Below are 18,551 nucleotides of genomic sequence, written 5' to 3' on the forward strand. Positions count from 1 at the left end.
GATGTCTATAGTTCTGCTAATACAGATGTGCTCCCTGACAATGGACCGGCTCAGACAGTGGCGGGACACTCCACTGCCCCCTAGGCCAGACAAAGACACCGCCCCAGGGATGCATTCTTATACACAGGTGCAAACAGGTTACACATTGAGGTACAACCCCTCTACGCATTAGGGTGTTGCCTCTCTCCTAGTACATGTTGGTTTGAACAAACAACTTTATCCATCATATTATCCTTTTGACCCTGTCTTTAGGATGGGTCAGCCTGTTCCCCATTATCTCTGTGGAATATGTTCATACCAGAATGTTCTGGTGCCATCCTGGCACATGTTCATCCTATTAGTACTTGATACCTTTTAGATATGTGTATGCGTGCAATTAGCAGCCTTCTCCTTGCCAACTTCTGTGAGCAGGGCCTGCCTCTGTCTCACAGCTTAACTTTGCATTATGTTAGTAAAGTCTTGACCATTACTTTAGTTCAGGCCTCAGGCCTCATACCGGGCCTCTGATACCAAGGGTTTATGTTTCAGGGCCTCATCTTGCTACGGGGGAACTCGATACTATGCGGGATGGCGGGGGCAGGTCTGATGGGGCGGGGGGGACTCGGCGCAACGGGGGTGGCAGGTCTGATGGGGGTGGAGGGCACTTGGCGCAAGGGGGGTGTGGGCACGTCTGATGGGGTGGGGGGAACTCGGCGCATTGGGGAGGTGGAGGCACGTCTGATAGGGTGGGGGGACTCAGCGCAATGGGGGCATGGAGGGGCAGGTTTGATGGGGTGGGGGAACTTGATACAATGCGGGTTGGCGGGAGTATGTCTGATGGTGGTGGGGGGACTCGGCGCAATGGGCGGGTAGGGGGCCAGGTCTGTTGGGGGGACTTGCCATGATTGGGGGCAGTGCGTAGGCCTTTTTGAGGTGGGGCGCTGTAGCACGTCTCTTTGGCAGTAATCTTAGATGAAGCAGTGTCTGCAGGGGTGGGGTGCGCTTGGCTCGGCTCAGTAGGGCTTGAATCCCTGCCAGGGTTAGAGCTTCTCCTCTCACTTCTCTTGCTGTTTCTAGGCTCCCTGGTCTAGTTTGTCCCGTTCCCCGCTGGAAAGAGCAGAAAGCCGGGCCAGGAGGGAGAGGCCAGAGCCGGTCTGCATTGGAGACAGCACTGCGGGGATCTCCTCCAGCAGGACAGGCACCGGCTGGTGGTAAATTGCTGCCCTGGGCTGGTGCTGGGAAGGTCTGGGCTTGGAGGGAGGCCCCTGTTTGTCACTTGGAGACAGTGGGGGCCGGGTTCTGATCGCTGTGACGCTGGTGTAAACCCAGAGCCAGAAATTACTCTGGTGTAACTGAGCAGAATTTGGCCCTAACTCAGCGTCCTTGCCCCCACCCCCTGCTGATCAGGGCTGGATCCTGCTCTCATTGAAATCAGTAGGAGCTAAGTCTGTGCTGAGCCCCTTGCAGCATTGGTCCCTGACCTGGTTGCCTGGTGCAGTGAGTCTATGGCAGAGATGAGGAAGGAGGAGCCCAGTATGTTTCCTGTCTGAGCAGGTGGGTGCAGCTCTGTGGCTGAGAGAAGCTCCGTAACTAGTATTGTTTTAACCCCCTTGATCCCTTTTCTCTCCCAGCTGAGGTCTCTGGTACGTCGAGACATCATGATCAAGGCTTCGATTAGCTCTGGGAAGGTGACTCTCTTCCACCAGGATCCATGGAGTGGAGTCACCTATCGGATCCCCGCACTGCTGTATATCCCCACAGACACGCTCCTGGCGTTCGCGGAGAAACGCTCCTCTCCCAAGGACGTGGATGCTGAGTACCTAGTACTGAGACGAGGTCGGAAGACAGGGACTTCGGTTGAGGTGATTCCTTGTGCATTGTTTCCCTGCAGACCCCTCTCGCTTGCTGCCCAGCCCGTATGGGATGGTCATTGTGATGTACTGAGGAGTAGGCCCCGCTCACTTACCCCTCTGACCTACCTGTTCTCGCCCCGTCTCTCCTGCTGCAGTGGGGGCCCAGGGAGTGCTTGATGAACGCAGTGTTACCGGGTCACCGCACAATGAACCCCTGCCCGGTGTACGAGCGGAAGAGTCAGACTGTTTTCCTGTTCTTCATCTGCGTGAGGAACCATGTCACAGAGCAATGCCAGATCTTGACCGGGCAGAACGCCGCCCGGCTGTGCTACGTCCGAAGCAAAGATGCCGGCCAGACCTGGAGCTCGTTAACGGACTTGACGGAGCAGGTGATTGGGGAAGACTTGAAGGACTGGGCCACATTTGCGGTGGGGCCGGGGCACGGGGTGCAGCTCAGCTCCGGGCGGCTGGTGATCCCGGCTTATACCTACCACATTACCGCTCGCTGCTGCCGCCTGCCACTGCCCTGCTGGACCCTGCCCCGGTCCTTGGTCTTTTATAGTGACGACGGCGGGCAGCGCTGGCACAAGGGTGAGCTGATTAAGGGCATGAAGACGGGGGAGTGCCAGGTGGCCGAGGTGGTGTGCCAGGCCTGCGACCCCGTGTTGTACTGCAATGCCCGCACCCCCTGCCGGTGCCGGGCAGCGGCGCTCAGCACAGACCAGGGGCTGACATTCAAATGCCACTCCTCATGCAAGCAGCTGTGCGAGCACAGCTGTCAGGGCAGCGTGGTGAGCTTCACGCCGACAGCAGGGCTTCTGGGGGCGGATGGCGCAGAAGTGCCAGACGCCCCAGCCCCCGAGACGACCTGCCTGTTGAACAGTGGGAATGCCCCCTCCACCATCCGCAGAAGCACCGTGTCATGGCTGCTTTACTCCCACCCGACAGGTAAATGCAAGCAGGTCGACCTGGGCATCCACCTCAACCAGTCCCCGTTGAACGAGGCCAAGTGGGAACACCCCTGGCTCCTGTACAAAGGGCCATGTGGTTACTCGGACCTGGCCGTGTGCCAGGAGGTGCCAGCGCCGCTCTTGTTTGGCTGCCTGTTTGAGTGCGGGGTGAATCACGCGTGTGAGGAGATCGCCTTCCAGCTCTTCTGCTTTGAGGATCCTCAGAGCTAAAATCCGACTAGCATGTCCTCCGGGGGAGTAAGCACCCACCCCCCCCGCATCGGAGATTCTCACCCCCATGAGGCCTGGGCTTCCAAAAGCAGCCTCTTCTTTTGGGTGTCTCTTCTTTGGGGTCCGGGATTTCCTACAGCCTGGTTTGCAGAAGACTTCCTAGGGCAGGGGTAGGCAAACTATGGCCCGTGGGCTGGATTCGGCCCGCAAGCCGTTAAGACAGGCCACAAAGTCCCACTTGGGAACGGGGTCTGGGGATTGCTCCAGTTCGGTGGTCCAACCGGGGCGCCGGGTCGGGGGCCGCACCACGCGGGAGCCGTAGCATGGCCCCGCTCCAGGGTACATGGTCGGGGACCGCACCACATAGCTCCCAGAAGCAGCCGCATGGTCCCACTCTGAGGGTTGGGGGTCCCTCCATGCGTAGAAGCTGGAGAAGGGACATGCCACTGCTTCTGGGAGCTGCTTGAGGTAAGCGCTGCTCGGAGCCTGCACCCCTGAACTCCTCCCCATGCCCAACCCCCTGCGCCAGCCCTGATCCCCTTCCCGCACTCCAAACCCCTCAATCCCACACAGAGCCCCCTCCTGCACCCCAAACCTCTCATCCCCAGCCCCATCCCAGAGCCTGCACCCCCAGCCAGAACCTGCAACCCTTCCCACACTCCAACCCCAATGTTGTGAGCGTTCATGGCCTGCCATACAATTTCTATTGCCTGATGTGGCCCTCAGGCCAAAAAGTTTGCCCACCCCTGTCCTAGGGCCTGGTTTGCAGAGGAGCGAAGCATCCGTCAGTCCATCTGAGATTGAGAACTTGGCCACAGCCCAGGCAGCCGTGCCAGCCTCTCCATTGCCATCCTACTGATGTACCACCACCCTGAGCCAGATGCACCACCGCCAGGGGCCAAAACGCCTGCTGGGGTAAATCAGCTCCCCCATCCCCAACTCAGCCCCGGACCTGCTGCAGACAGGGAAAGAGCGCCCCAAACCCAGCCCCAGCCCGGACCTCCCGCAGCCCCAGCCCTGCCACTGCCGGGGGAGGAGCGCCCCTCCCCCAGCCCAAACTCAGCCCAGATGTTGCATATGCTTTATAAAATATGTTTATAAGAGTGAATATGGTGTAACTGGAATATGCTTTATGCAAAAGGTCTCTTGTCAGGTATCATTACAAAGCTTATAATCTACTGAGTGTGTTCATCCTATTTGAATGAATGTATCATTCTTGTATCTGAAACTAGGAATGTGAAATATAACTCTGAGGTCCTATTGTAATTATGCAAATTGTGGGCCATTAATGGTGGCTTGGAATCTTGATGGCTCCTATTCACTAGGACAGTTGGCTGTAAATGGCTCTGTTTACTTGCAAACCTCCCTGTATACCTGGGTGCCAGCCTGTGGGTAATGAAGCCTCACAGGACATGTGAACATGTCACATGATCCATCTTAAACCTGGTGCTTTTCCATTTAGAAGGAGGGGTGGGAACCCAGAGAAAGACAAAGGATTCCCACCTTGTGCCAAAGATATAAAAGGGGGTGGAACAGAACAAAGGGCGCTTCCAGTCATGAGAGAGCCCCTGCTTTTCACTTAAGATGCCTGCTGGAACTAACAAAGACTGTACCGGGGAAAGGATTGGGCCCAGCCTAGGAAGGAGTCTAGTCTGTGAAAGAAGCTTATTGGAACATCTTGTTGTGAGAGGCTACCGGTGTGGTGCTTCTGCTTTCTCCTGTTGATATCACTCGGCTGCGTGCGTGTGTTCCCTCTGTGTGCTGCCCCAGCTCTGCAGATAGCTGACACAGCAAACCCGACGAGAACCCCCAATAACCACAGAGTCTAGTAAGGTACAAAGGCACCTCGGCCAGGTTTATTGCGACCCTGACACAATTTCAGCTCCCCGTAGATTACTTAGTCTTCCGGGCATACTGCTAGAAAGTGCCGCTCGGCAATGGACTCAGCTCAGTGGCGGGACTTTCCACTGCCCCCTCAGCCGGACAAAGACACCACCCCAGGGATACATTCTTATACACAGGTACAAACAAGTTACACATCACTCCTGACGTATTGAGGTGCAACCCCTCTACGTAGCAAGGTACGACCCCTCTACGTAGTAAGGTGCCGCCTCTCACCTTGTACATGTTGGTTGGATCAAAACAACTCTATCCATCATTTTACCCTTTTGCCCCTGTCATTGGGATGGGTCGGCCTGTTCCCTGTTATCTGTGGAATGTTCCGGTATAGTGTATCTTGGTACCATGTTTATACTGTAACTATGCTAAATGAATATATATTTATGCAACATCAGCCCTTTCCTTGCCAGCTTCTGTGAGCAGGGCCTGCCTCTGGCTCACAGCTTCACTTTGCTTTATGTTAGCGAAGTCTTGACCATTACTTTGGTTCAGGCCTTAGGCCTCATACTGGGCCTCTGATACCAAGGTTTATATCTCAGGGCCTCCTCTTACCACACATCTCTGAGGGTGAGATTTACTTGTAATCAGTTTCTTAATGTATTAGGCTTAGACTTGCGTGTTTTGTTTTATTGTGCTTGGTAATTCACTTTGTTCTGTCTGTTATTACTTGGAACCACTTAAATCCTACTTCTTATACTTAATAAAATCATTTTTGTTTATTAGTAAACCCAGAGTAAGTGATTAATAACTGAGGGAGCAACCAGCTGTGCATATCTCTCTATCAGTGTTATAGAGGGTGGACAATTTGTGAGTTTACCCTGTATAAGCTTTATACAGAGTAAAACGGATTTATTTGGGGTTTGGATCCCATTGGGAACTGGGTGTCTGGGTGCTGGAGATAGGTGACCTGCTGAGCAATTTTTGGTTAAAGCCTGCAGCTTTGGGGGGCATGGACCAGACCTGGGTCTGTGTTGCAGCAGACTAGCATGTTGGACTCAAGAAGGCAGGGTTCTGGAGTCCCAAGCTGGCAGGAAAAATGGGCTCAGAGGTAACTTCAGCATGTCAGGTGACAGTCCCAAGAGGGTCTCTGTGATCAAACCCATCGCAGCAGGACTCTGCACTTGTCCTTGTTGAACCTCATCCAATTTCTTTTGGCCCAATCCTCCAATTTGTCTAGGTCACTCTGGACCCTATCCCTATCCTCCAGCGTATCTACATCTCCCCCCAGCTTAGTGTCATCCATAGGTGCCAACTTCCCCTCTTTCACGTGGGTGCTCGACCCCATCCCGCCCCTAGCCCTGCCCCCACTACACCCCTTCCATGAGGCCCTGCTCCTGCCATGCCTCTTCCCACCCCTTCCCTGCCCAAATTCCAACTCCTTCCCCAAATCCCTGCCTGGCCCCACCTCTTCCCTGCCTCCTCCCCTGAGCGCGCCACATTCCCGCTTCTCCCCCTCCTCCCGGATCGTAATAACCCTGCCAAACAGCTGTTTCACAGTGGCCGAGCAGGAAACACTGGGAGGTATGGGGAGGAGCGGGGACATGGTGTGCTCACTTGGGCAGGAGGGGAGCTTGGCTGCCAGTGGGTGCAGAGCACCCACTAATTTTTCCCCAGGGTTGCTCCAGCCCCAGAGCACCCATGGAGTCGGCGCCTATGATGTCATCCATGAATTTGCTGAGGGTGCAATCCATCCCATCATCCAGATCATTAATGAAGATGTTGGACAAAACCGACCCCAGGACCGATCCCTGGGGCGCGCCGCTTGATACCGGCTGCCAACTAGACATTGAGCCATTGATCGCTACCCATTGAGCCCGATTATCTAGCCAACTTTCTATCCACTTTATAGTCCATTCATCCAATCCATACTTCTTTAACTTGCTGGCAAGAATACTGTAGGACACGGTATCAAAAGCTTTGCTAAAGTCAAGATATATCACGTCCACTGCTTTCCCCATATCCACAGAGCCAGTTATCTCATCATCACAGGTGCCAACTTTTCCTGGCACCGGTGAGTGCTCGACCCCACTGGCCCCGTCCCAACTCCACCCTGCCTCACCCCTCCCACCCTTGCCCCGCCCCCATTCCAACCCCTTATCCAAAGTCCCCGCCCCAACTCCGCCCCCTCCCTGCCCCTATTCGACTCCTTCCACGAGTGCCCGCCCTGGCCCTGCCTCTTCCCAGCCTCCTCCTCTGAGAGCGCCATGTTCCCGCTCCTCCTCTCTCCCTCCTTCCCTCCCTCCCACAGCTTGTTACGCCATGGCGGCAAGTGCTGGGAGGGGAAGCGGGGACGCGGTGCGCTCAGGGGAGGAGGTGGAGGTGAGGTGAGTCGGGGGGAGGGGCAGGGCGGGGAGCTTGGCTGCCGGTGGGTGCAGAGCACCCACCAATTTTTCCTTGTGGGTGCTCCAGCCCCGGAGCACCCACGGAGTCGGCACTTATGCTCATCCTTGAAGGCAATCAGGTTGGTCAGGCATGACTTGCCCTTAGTGAATCCATGTTGACTGTTCCTGATCACCTTCCTCTCCTCCACATGCTTCAAAATGGAGAAGCGCCACTAGGTGGCGAAGCAAGACCGCCAGATGCGGGAAATCAGGGAGGGACTGACTGAGTGGTGGAAATGAGGGGAGCTACAGGATAACGGGGAGAGGGGGCAGAATCGGTGGCCCGAGACAGGCAGGTTTCCACGCTGGGAGCGTGCCTGTCTGGGGAGAGCAGCGCTGGGGCTTTCTCCGTGCAGCTGAGAGACCAAGCGCCTGCAGTGAAAATTAAGCACGTGGTATTGGAAACAGCCTGGCCTAATGGTTAGAGCACAAGCCCCAGGACTGAGTTCTAGCCCGGGCTATGCCCCTGACTCACTGCTAGACCTGGGGCAGGTCACGGCCCTGCTCCGTGCTTCAGTTTTCCCATCGATCTCCCGGGGAAGGGCCAGGAGATCCCCCCCTGCTGTGAAGCAGTGGGAGAGCTGGAAACAGGGAGGGTAAGTGGCTGATACAGGAGGCCACACTCAGGCCTGCATTGCCCTCTAGGCCCTGCCCTCACCAGCCACACTGCCAATGAGTGACGTTTTCTGCAGCCATTTTGGCTGCTATCTCCCATTACTCTCAGTGGGGTTGAAGTCAGCCAGAAGCCGTCTCGGTGTAAGGGGGCTGCTGGCCCCCCACGGGAACTGAGTGGGGTTGTTTGGCTGCCCTGTCCCAATACTGGGAATGGACCATGGAGAAATCAGCATCCAGAGACTGAGTCGCTGGGGCCAATGCTCCAGGACAGGCTGATTGACAGCTGTGAGCTGGAGTTGCCTGACCCAGGGCAGGGCTGAGCTAAGGGGAGGGCGGGGCTGGAGCTGGAGCAGCCCCAGGGTGGGGGTGGGGGCGGCGCTGGAGCCGGAGCAGCCCTGGGGGGTGGAGGGGTTGTGGCGTGCTGGAGCTGCCCGGGGGTGGGGGAGTGGCGTGCTGGAGCCGGAGCAGCCGGGGGGTGGGTCTCTACCCGGCTCCCAGTGGTGATACATCCAGCCACAAACAGCTGCTGGGAGGGGCCCCCAACCCTGGACAGCCCCAGGGCAGGTACCTGTTGACTGCCCAGGTTTGCTGTGGAAAAGGATCGGGGCTGGAAGCAGGGCACCTGCTCTGCGTGTGAAGCAGCCCCCAACCAGATAAGAACCTTCCTGTGTTTTGCCCCTTCCCCAAGCTCCCTGTGGATCTACGCCCCGTCCCCTCCAGCACCCCCCGACAGGGGAAACCTGACAGTTCCCACCCCCCCTCACTCGCACCCAGCCTGCCCTGGCTGTCTGCTGATCCCTTCATCGCAGCGCGAAGGGGCCCTTGGTGTTTGGACGCGCCTGGCCAGTCGGCAGCGCTGGGGCGAGCATGTTCCCCTGCACCTGATGGGGTCCCTGTCCCTGGGGGGTTGAAGCACACAGGACCCCGGGAGGGCTTTTGAACATGCCAGGTAAGGAGCCTTTACCCATGCCTCTGCCCCATCCCTTTGTCCACCTCACCCACCTGGGAGCTTAGGGTCCTTTATGGTAATTCTTTGAGTGCCCAGCAGACCTCAAAGATACCCCGTTAGCTGCCTAAGCTTCTATGGCCGCTTTTCAATAGTCTAGCAGTGTCCACTGAGAACAATGGAGAATCTTCCTCACCCCACCCGCATTGGGAGCAATCAGGGCCGGTGCAACCCATTAGGCGACCTAGGTGGTCGCCTAGGGCACTAGCATTTGGGGGGCAGCATTTCGGGTCCTTCGGCGGTGACCACGGAGGCCGGATCTTTGGCCGCCCCGGTCATTGTTGGCATTTAGGCGGAGGGAGCTGGGGCAGGGGGGTCTGGGGAGGGCCGCCTGCAGCAAGTAAGGGGGGGCGGCACGCAAGGGAACTCCCTGCCCCGGCTCACCTCTGCTCCGCCTCCTCCCCTGAGCACGCCGTCCTGCTCTGCTTCTCTCCCTCCCAGGCTTGCGGCGCCAGGGAGGCGGGAGAAGTGGAGCGGCGACAGCGTGCTCAGGGAGGAGGCGGAGCAGAGGTGAGCTGGGGCGGGGAGCTGCCACACGGCTCCCCGGGCCGGGGGGAGCTGCCGCGGGGGTGGGGGTGCCTCAGGGCGGAGGGGGGGGTGGGGAGCTGCTGCAGGGGTGGGCATCTTAGGGCGGAGTGGAGAGCTGCCACAGAGCTTGGGGGGGGTGCAAGGTGGAAGTTTTGCCTAGGGCGCGAAACATCCTTGCACCCGCCCCGAGAACAATAGAGCGTTCCACCGCACCCCATCCCCTGAGAATAGTGCAGGGGGCTTGGACCCCAGCTGAGAACGATGGGAGCTGCTGGGTGCTGAGCTATTTGGTAAATCTGGACACTCATTTCCACCAAGCCAACTTCCGAAACTCCAGTCTTGGCTCCTGCTCTATTAGTGACTGTCACGGTGCTTTACTGTGAGCTTGACGTGCCCGTGTGCTGCTCACCCCGATGCAATCGAAGGGCAGGGAAAGGAATGTTCCAAGATGGTGTAATTGATTTATTTCTGTTTTCTCCGTTACTTTTATTGTAAATGAAATAAAAACATAGCAGATCCCTGACAAGCTGGGGATGAAGGTGCCATGTAAATGTGAGTCATTGTCAGTGAGAGGTGCAGAAAGCAAAGAGGGGAATCATGATATAGGCACACTACAGGCCCTCAGCTATGCAAATACAAGAACTCAACGCTGTTAGAAGAAACTCCATGCCTATTTGCTGTGTGGATGTTAGAAGGCAGCAGATCTGGAAGGTAGGTTTGCTTAGAGACAAGGATGGTCGCACCGTCCCCTCTGGGTAGAAACAGCTGCTCAGTATCAGAAGCTAAACTCTCCTCTGCAGTGATGCTTACAAAACACTTGACAGTGGCTGGGTAGCTGGTGGGCTGAGACCACTGTCCATTTTGCTGACCAGTACCGTCTGCCTGTGCTCCCCCGTCTGTCTGCTGGTTCCCTCCTGTTGTCTCTGGTCGCAGACTGAAGACTCTTTGGGGCCAGACGCAATGGGGTCCTGGTCCATGTCTGGGCTTCTAGGCGCTATCACAATCCAGGTAGCTAATAATAATTATAAGAAGCAACAGCAGCATGTGCCGTGGTGTGAACTATTCAGGGGACCCAGAATCATTTGCAACACGAATGTCATTGTTATACAGGTGGGGAAAGTGACTCACTTCAGAAAGTGTGTCCAGGGAAGGGAAAGGATCACACATTTTCTCTACATCTCCAGTCTCCTGCTCTGTTGCTGCCACCAGTGGATCTCCCCATGTACCGTGGAGTTTCAGTCTGTTGAATGAAGTCATGTATGTCCTTCGCCTCAGCGGTTTGGGAGCTCTGCTGGAATTCTCCTGCCACCTCTTCCAACCTTTTTTTCAGTTGTAGCCTCTCCAGATAGCCGTCTGGAATGGCGAAACCTGCTTTGTACATCTCAGCTGCCTCCCCCAGTGACTTCTGCTTGTAGAAGAGGAAATCCCCCCAGTGAAGGTAGACGGCCTGCTGACACTTCTTGCTGAGGCTGGGCATTTCACTCATGAGATTGAGATAAATCTCTTCTTGGTAGTGAGGTGTATTTTCTCCATACATTTCAGCTAAAGCCAGCTTTGAAAATACAGAGACTGGATCTTTTTGCACAGCCTCTTTGAAGGCCTCAATAGCTGCTGCCAATATTTCTCCTCTGCCTGACTTGGCCTCCTTCAGTTGTATCTTGTAGCAATAACCAAGGTCATAGTGAAGGAGATGATAATTGGGGTTCAGAGATATTGCTCGCTCTAGAATAGAGATTGTTTTTTCTATGAATTCTGGTTGAAAGAACATGGCTGCATTTCTCAGAACCTCAGGGTCCAGGCTATTCTGGACAACATCTTCTAAGAGGGCTTCTGCTTGCTGTCTATCCGCCCTCTTAAGGATCCTGGCTAAATACACCTTAGCTTCATAGTTTTGCTGCTGTTCACGGATAATGGCCCCCAACTTCTTTTTGGCTGCTTCCCAAAATACAGGCTTGCGTGTGTGAGTCCATGATGCAAAGGCTGCAATTGCCAAGCCAGCAAGAAACTCCCCATTTGCTTTGTCTTCTCTCAATGCCATTTGGAAACACTCTGTGGCTTCTCTGCCATTGCGTAAGCCTGCTGCCAGAAGAGACCAGCCTTTCTGTGCATGTATCTCAGTGATCTGAGCTGCATATGGAGAGCGGCTCAGGGAGCTGCAGATCTTTCTAACCTTATCCAGGTAAAGCTCAACCAAATCATAGTGGGCCAAGTGATAATAGAGCCAGGCGTAGTTTCCGTAAATGACCAGGACCTGCCGGGGGAAGTTATCTGGGTGATCTCTTTGCAGAATCTCCTCGGCTTCTCTAAGGCTTTGCAGAGCGTCTTCATATTGCCCTTGCAGGTGGTAGAGATAAGCTTGCATGGCAAGGAGCACGGGTTGGTTCTGGTTGTGAGTGTGGGCAATCCTGAGAGTCAGAGTTTGGAGGATGTGAGTTGCATCTACCTTGTCTCTGATTTCAAAGTTCCAGGTGAAGTGGCACTGGAGGGCCTGCAGCTTCTCCTTCAGGCGCAGGGGGCTGCAAAGAGAGGGGGAAATGAGACTCCATCTGGGCTGAATGAGTTTCCACTGCAGGCTAGAATCATCCCCACCACTATGACAGGGAGCGACACTGCCCCCCACCTCCAGTGAGTACCCCACTGCAGGTACCCCCTCCAGCACTCCCCAACTGTACCCCCGTTCCCTCCCCCTCCCCACCCGGCAGTGTCCTCTTTCTGGGAACAAGCACCGCACTGAACAATAGAACAACCCCCACCCCCCGCCTTGCTAGACCCCCCGACCCCCCCGCCCCTTGCTAGACACCCCGACACCTCCCACCGCCTTGCTAGACAGACCGACCCCCCCCCCCAAGCTGTGCCCGCTCTCTGGTCTGGGGCCGGTGCCCTGAGCTGAGGGGCGCGGGGGGGGGGGGGGGGATGATGTGGTCTCAGTCCAGGCTGAGCGTTCACAAGAGCCCCCCCCCCCGTCCCCTTCTGCAAGCAGCTGGTTTCCCCTCCCTGCAGCCTCCTCCTCCATAGCCCCGTTCTCCTGCTGCTGGCTTTTCTTTCTGCATCTCCCGGGCTGGGCCCGTCCCGCCCCCCGGCTGCCCCTTGGCTCCAGCCCCCCGGGGATCGGAGTTAATCCCCCCTCCCCCGGTTTGTGCGGAGGGGAGCAGGAGTTAAGGCCAGTGACTAGTCTGGTAACACCCACGTGGATGTTTAAAACCACAACAGGGAGAGGGGACGGGCGGGGCTCTCTCACCGGCTCCTCGGTTGATGCGGAGTGAAGCCGGAGTGACAGCTGGCCAGAGCGGGGAGTTCTCTGGAAAGTGACAGCAAGCTGAGCTCGCAGGGTGAGGTGTAAACAGTGACCTGCTCTAGCCCTGGGAGTCACCAGCCTGGAGCAGCAACAGGCTGCAAAATGACCCCGGATTCACCCCGCCCCAGAGGTAGAAAAGCCGGAGATGGCCAGCCCCAGAAATGCGCAGAGGGGTGGGAAGGTGTCTGGATTGAGCCCTTGCTGGAAATGCCTCCGCCGCCCAGCGACCCCAATGCTCCTACCTCATTGCGATCCGCTGAGTCCCCAGCCCAGCCAGGGAGGTGACGGCTCCTGTCACTGCACTGGGTTTCTTCCCGAGCTGGAGAAGTGCCCGGTTCTGGGAGAGACCCGAGTTCTGTCTGGGGCCAGATCGGACTGTGTCTGCGAGGACCCCCCTGCCTTTTATAGCCAGCCTGGGCTGCGAGCTGGGGAGCTCAGTGGGCGGCTGGGGAACTGAAAGGGAGAGTGAGCTGGGGAAAAGGAAACTGAAACTTAACTTTCAGCTCCACTTGTCACCTTCAGTTTCCACTCTGCCTGACTTGCCATCTGCAGCTCCATGGGTGACATGGGACTAGTTACAGGGTGTGTGTGTGCGAGTGTGTCTCTACGCACACACGTTTGCACTCGTACAATCCTGCCCTGGGTTTCCCCGCACACAGACGGGTCACTCACCGTTACCACCCCGCAGTGCACTCCCTGTTACGCACCCAACCAGCTCCACAGCCCAGTGCAGTGACCAGGTTGGCCGTGTCCCAGCCTCCGGCCAGCCCTTCCCCGCCACCTTGGGGTGTTCATGTCGCCCGGGTGGGAACAGCCTGCGCTGCCCTGAGCACAGGGGCTGCGGTTGTGTGCAGAGGATGGGGCCCATAGCACAGAGGAGCTCTCCCTCATTCACTTCAAGGTACCTGCACAGGGCAGTGGGCAGCCCGGCTCGTGCTTTATTATGCAACAAACAACTCGATGCCGTGTTAACTCTGGTCCGTACTTCCGTGACACTTGGAAAGGCTCCTATGAGAGGGGAAAAAACCACAGTAAAAACAATGATCTTCAGCTACATATTGATCTTCCAAACTCTCTGTTTCTATCCAGCCAGCTTGCATCTAAACACTCTACACTCATATTAAAACCACCATCGTTTCCACCTGAAAGGACCACGTTTCCTGCCCCTCTAGGGTTACAGGGGTGTACCCAGGGCCGGCACAACCCATTAGGCAACCTAGGCGGTTGCCTTGGGCGCTAACATTTGGGGGGCGGCGACCGCGGCGGCCGGATCTTCGGCTGCCCCCGTTGTCGTCGGTATTTCGGGGGTGGGACCTTCTGCCGCCTGTCGGGGGCGGCATTTCGGGGGCGGGACCTTCTGCTGCCTGTCGGGGGCAGCATTTCGGGGGCGGGACCTTCCGCCACCTAGGGCGGCAAAAACGCTGGCAGCGCTCCTGGGTGTACCTAGAGCTGTAGTGCACGGCCCGTGTCTGTGCTTACCTCGCTAGTCCTGGAACAGCTCATCGGGAAACAGCACCTCAGCCCTTCTGGCCTGGAATAGGAAGAGGAAGGATTAATCATTCAAACACATAACAGCCCATGTCACCGTGGCGCTGAAGGGCTCCTGCTACTCAGACTGCATCAATGGGCACAGAGACCGGACATAATCTGATCTGCTGCAAAGGGACCTAAGAGGAGAAAAACGTAGGGGAGGCAGAGCATCAGCGCCACCCTGTGGTGCGTGGCTTACATGACTAGTTTCTGCCTTACTTCTTTGGAAGAACAATACAAAGTCCTAACTAAGGGGGAACTGTTTCCTTGCAGTGAGCCCAGGACGAATTCCCACCAGAGGGGCTGCTGCTGGGCTAGGGTGTTAACTTGGACCCTGCCTTCCTTTGCAACCCCCAAGCCTCTTCAAGCACAGTCAATTAGGACTCCAGGAACAGAGGTGGTTGCTTTGGGTAGGTCTACACTTGGGGCTATTTCGACCTTGCTAGCACTGGTGTAACAGCAGTGTAGATGGTGAGGCCTGGCTAAGGCAAGTAAAGGGACGCTTGAACCCTATGGCTATGCACCCTACATGCCCATGCAGGGCCTCCCGTGTCTACGCTGCTATATTTAGTAGGGTAGAGTCCTGCCCCTTCCCCGCTGCCAGAGCCTTTCCCCACGGCAGTGAAAGATTCCAGTGGGGAAAGGCTCTGGTGCGGGGAGGCAGTGCGGAATGGCACCGGCAGCTCCCCAAGCTGAGCCTGGCTGCCCTCCCTACCACAGCCTTTCACGTGTAGCTACACGCACCCTACGTGCTGACGTAAGTGTAGACAAGGCCTTTGTGTAATAAAGGACAGTGCAGGATGGAAGCGGGACAGGGTCAGGATTTAAGGATCATGGAAGCTTTTATTTTTTTTGTTAGCTGCTGTATGGAGATGGCTGCTGTGTTCGTAAAGGGACTCCTGTACCACAGAAATAGCTCAGGGTCTGGGACAGGGTGTCACATTTTTCCTTGTCCTTCTGCACCTCAAAACCATTTTTTTTTTAAAGGCTACTAGTCAAATCCTGCAGTTGGGAGCCCAGCGTGCAGTGCACACAGCCCAGCTACACACCAGGGGTTATTGTAATCAGCGATTGCCCCAAGCCACATCATTCAGCTCTGGCTCCGGATCCAGATCTCAGCGTCCCCAAGTCCACCAGTGCTGGGTTTGGGGTTTCCAGTCTGAGCTCATCTCTCACTGCCATGATCATTTCAAAGCCTCGGCCAACACACTCCAGTGTCCTGAGTCACTGATGCTGCAGGGCTAGAGACCCTCAGCTGGTGGGAATTTGCAGAGCTCCATTGCAGTCCATAGCGCTAAGCCAATTTGCACCATCCGAGGAGCTGGTTCTTGGCGTCTGGTACTGACTAGTGAAGGACTAGCTATAGGCATTAGCAGACTGAATCAAAACTTGAGTTCCATCCAGTCCAGGACCCCATCTCTGACAGCAGCCAGCACCCGGTGGTTCAGAGGAAGCTGTCAGAATCTCACAGTAGCAGCTGTGGAAGAATCTGTCTTCCAGATCGGCTTTCTACAGATCTCTAATAGGCCTTTGTCCTTATTCTCCCCCAAAGCGGAGTGACGTTAGCGCAGGAAGGAACAAAGGTACCTGTTCTAAATAGAGTTCAGCCTGAGAATTAGTCTGAATCCAATATGCCGACAGGCTGAAAAACATGAAGGGCCCAGCCGGCTCTGTAGTGCTCTGCGCTTTCCCAGCCAGCCAGGTCCTTCCTGAAGCCGTTGTTCAGAAAATAGGGGTCTCCTCAGAATCGGCCTGGGCTCATGTGCGCATGGTGGCTGGGGTGGGAGACTCAGTGGGGACAAGAGCCAGAGTCAGTCCAGAGCGACTGTAGGAGAACTACGCTGCGAGCTGGACTGTCCCCGTCCCAGGCAAACCGACAGGCTGCTTTCATGGTTAAAGTGGTCTTGCCTCCAGCTTTCCTGTCTTAGTTTTAAGCAATTGTCCCAGCCTCCTGAGAATGTGAATAACTCCCGTAGGCTCGCTGATCACCGGGACCACACTCGCCCGGAGCCTTCCCCTTGCCATCAGCTCCCTCACTCCGTGCCCATAACTCTCCTCCCACAGTCCAGGGACCAGTTATTTTGCCCTTTGCTGTATTTTGTCTAGAGTCTCCTCTGTAAATGTGTGTGTGTGTGGGAGGGTGGGGGTGGGGAAAGGGTGAGAATTGCCATATGAAAGGTGGCGAGGAGAGAGCTTGTCTCTAGCTCTACAGAGCTTTGATCTCCTTGCTGTGATTCACACCCTTACTGCTGCGTAATAGAGGTGAAGGAGGCATGGCCCATCTAGTGGCACTAGCCCATTTCAGTCATGAGGACAGAGGTTGCTGTGCTCTGGGTTTATCCTGCCAGCCTGGGGCTGGCCAATCACTGTACTGTTATGTAATAAGGGTCCCCTGTGGAACACATAATGAGCTAGTCAGGGTCAAAGGTTACTTGGTCCGTCCTCAGCCATGAATTTTAGCAGGCGGATGCTGCTCCTCCCTCTTTTCTCCTCTTTGTGGACTTTGGCGGTGCCCAGCAGTTCGTGTGTTGGGGGATCAACAAGGAAAAAAAAAGTTTAGCAACAGCAGAGAAAGAGGAACCCTGGATTAGCTTTATTCCAGCTCAATCATCACACCATTAATGATGGAAATGGTCTCTGCTCTGTCCTTTGTAGGGCTCAAAGAACACATTCCCTTCTCCATGGGCCTGGGCCAAAGCCCATTAAAGACAACAGAGAGACTGACTTCCGTGAGCTTTGTTTGGATCAGGCCACCTTGAACAAAGAGGGGTCGGACTCATTCCTGCATCACTAGGCTTAGCCTATAACCATCTCACTGTCCACTATTTCCTTTGACTGACGGGCTGGTCTCACCCTCACTCAGATCCCGGACTAAGGAACTGGATCTGGGGAGTTTGTACCCAATATCCCCCACCTCCTCCCTCTTTACATCTGAGGGTCTCTCTGATGAGTCCTTGCTGAGGACTGTCAAGTCATATTGCCCAGGCCTGATCTTCTTTGACTAAACACCAGGAAATACGGGCTTCCAGGGCTCCATCTGTGTCTTTGCATTAACCAGGTGTATCTTCCTGCCTCATTTAACTACCAGGCTCCTCTGATCAGCGAAGCAGCAGAAAATCTTCTTGACTCAGGACACAGAGTAACTCTGCTGCTCAGTGCAGCATTTGCCAACCTGCCAGCCTTGAGGCCCAGCCTGTGATATGGTTCTGCAGATCCTAGGCTCAGTGCAGATCCTGGCAGCTGCGTGGGAATGTGCCTGAAAGCCGCTTTTGTGCGCCACCCCCACCAACTTGGAGGCCATCTGGCCACTGGGCCAGCCCCCAGCATAAAGCAGAGAAGCCTCGGGGATGCCGCAGCCATGCCCCCTCTCCCTTGGGAACACCTCCCTCTCCTGAGGCTGGGAGGAGGGTGGTGTTGGAGCCATTACAACAGGCCGATGGCGCCCATTACAGAAGAGGATCATCAAACAGTGGATGACCAAAGCATACAGTACAAATTAGACCCCATTGGTGCCATGACAGGGCCTCTGCGTCCCCATTGCCATCTCCTTGACCCACACCCTGGGACCTCTGCTTCCTCACTGCACTAACCTAAGGATATTACTTACGTTCACGTACCAAGTCCAGGCCTTCTGATCTGGGTCTGTCTGCCGGCGTGCTGGACAGTGCGCCCTAGGGAATCAACACAACGGCTCTCCTGTCAATGCTTACATTCTCCAGGGCGAACTTTCAGAGGTTCAGCCTCTCAACAAAGAGAGCAGTTTTCAAGACGTCTCACGGGAAATCAAACGCAGTCACAATCTGGGAAATTACCGAGGGACTGATGGCCGAATGCTACGCTATTTCCACTGTTCCAGAGGGATTTCCTCAGAAGTATCTGGATGATTATGGTTTGAACACAATCCCTGCCTTTTACATAAACCCCAGGCCACCCCACGTACAGGTCAAGAAATGAGGATGCAAGGTGCCCCAGACATACATATGGGGCACTGCCAGTTGTGAGAATATGGGACTGAGCAACGCTCTGCAATCTCAGTTCAACAAGTCAACAAAACTTACCTCAGCAAAGAAGGCAACTGAGGTGAGCGTGTGCTTCTTCCTGCCCCACTTGGGCCTTGGGCCTGAAATCCTTCCCTCTCTCATGTGGGCCTCTGGAACATAAATACCCATGAGTAACAGGGACAGCAAGCTCTACAGAGCAAATCCGTACGGCAGATGGTAGAAAGAATAGCTTATACTATCTATCTATCTGTCTATCTATCATTACATGTTAATTCACTTACAG

General features: G+C 55.6%; 2 protein-coding genes across 4 annotated transcripts; one reads left to right on the forward strand and one right to left on the reverse strand.

Moving 5' to 3' along the window:
* The first annotated feature begins 966 nt into the window (after positions 1-966).
* Positions 967-6,185, forward strand: LOC101932966 (sialidase-3-like). Its single transcript, XM_065579806.1, has 3 exons — positions 967-1,190; positions 1,611-1,841; positions 1,988-6,185. Exons 2-3 carry the CDS (start codon positions 1,638-1,640, stop codon positions 3,011-3,013), a joined length of 1,230 nt encoding a protein of 409 aa, XP_065435878.1. The 5' UTR covers positions 967-1,190; positions 1,611-1,637; the 3' UTR covers positions 3,014-6,185.
* Positions 6,186-9,889: 3,704 nt separating this feature from the next.
* LOC135979441 (interferon-induced protein with tetratricopeptide repeats 1-like) lies at positions 9,890-14,368 on the reverse strand. 3 transcript variants are annotated; one of them, XM_065579803.1, is made up of 3 exons: positions 14,217-14,368; positions 13,643-13,745; positions 9,890-11,958 (listed from the first exon to the last, which is right to left on the reverse strand). In XM_065579803.1, the coding sequence occupies exon 3, from the start codon at positions 11,802-11,804 to the stop codon at positions 10,602-10,604; it is 1,203 nt and encodes a 400-aa protein (XP_065435875.1). In that variant the 5' UTR covers positions 11,805-11,958; positions 13,643-13,745; positions 14,217-14,368; the 3' UTR covers positions 9,890-10,601. The 3 variants fall into 3 exon arrangements, with proteins under 3 accessions (XP_065435875.1, XP_065435877.1, XP_065435876.1); XM_065579805.1 differs by lacking the exons at positions 13,643-13,745; positions 14,217-14,368 and adding an exon at positions 12,980-13,202; XM_065579804.1 differs by lacking the exons at positions 13,643-13,745; positions 14,217-14,368 and adding an exon at positions 12,681-12,956.
* Positions 14,369-18,551: the final 4,183 nt, after the last annotated feature.

This window comes from Chrysemys picta, unplaced genomic scaffold, assembly GCF_011386835.1.
Source record: "Chrysemys picta bellii isolate R12L10 unplaced genomic scaffold, ASM1138683v2 scaf870, whole genome shotgun sequence".
In the NCBI taxonomy this organism is placed as follows: domain Eukaryota; kingdom Metazoa; phylum Chordata; order Testudines; family Emydidae; genus Chrysemys; species Chrysemys picta.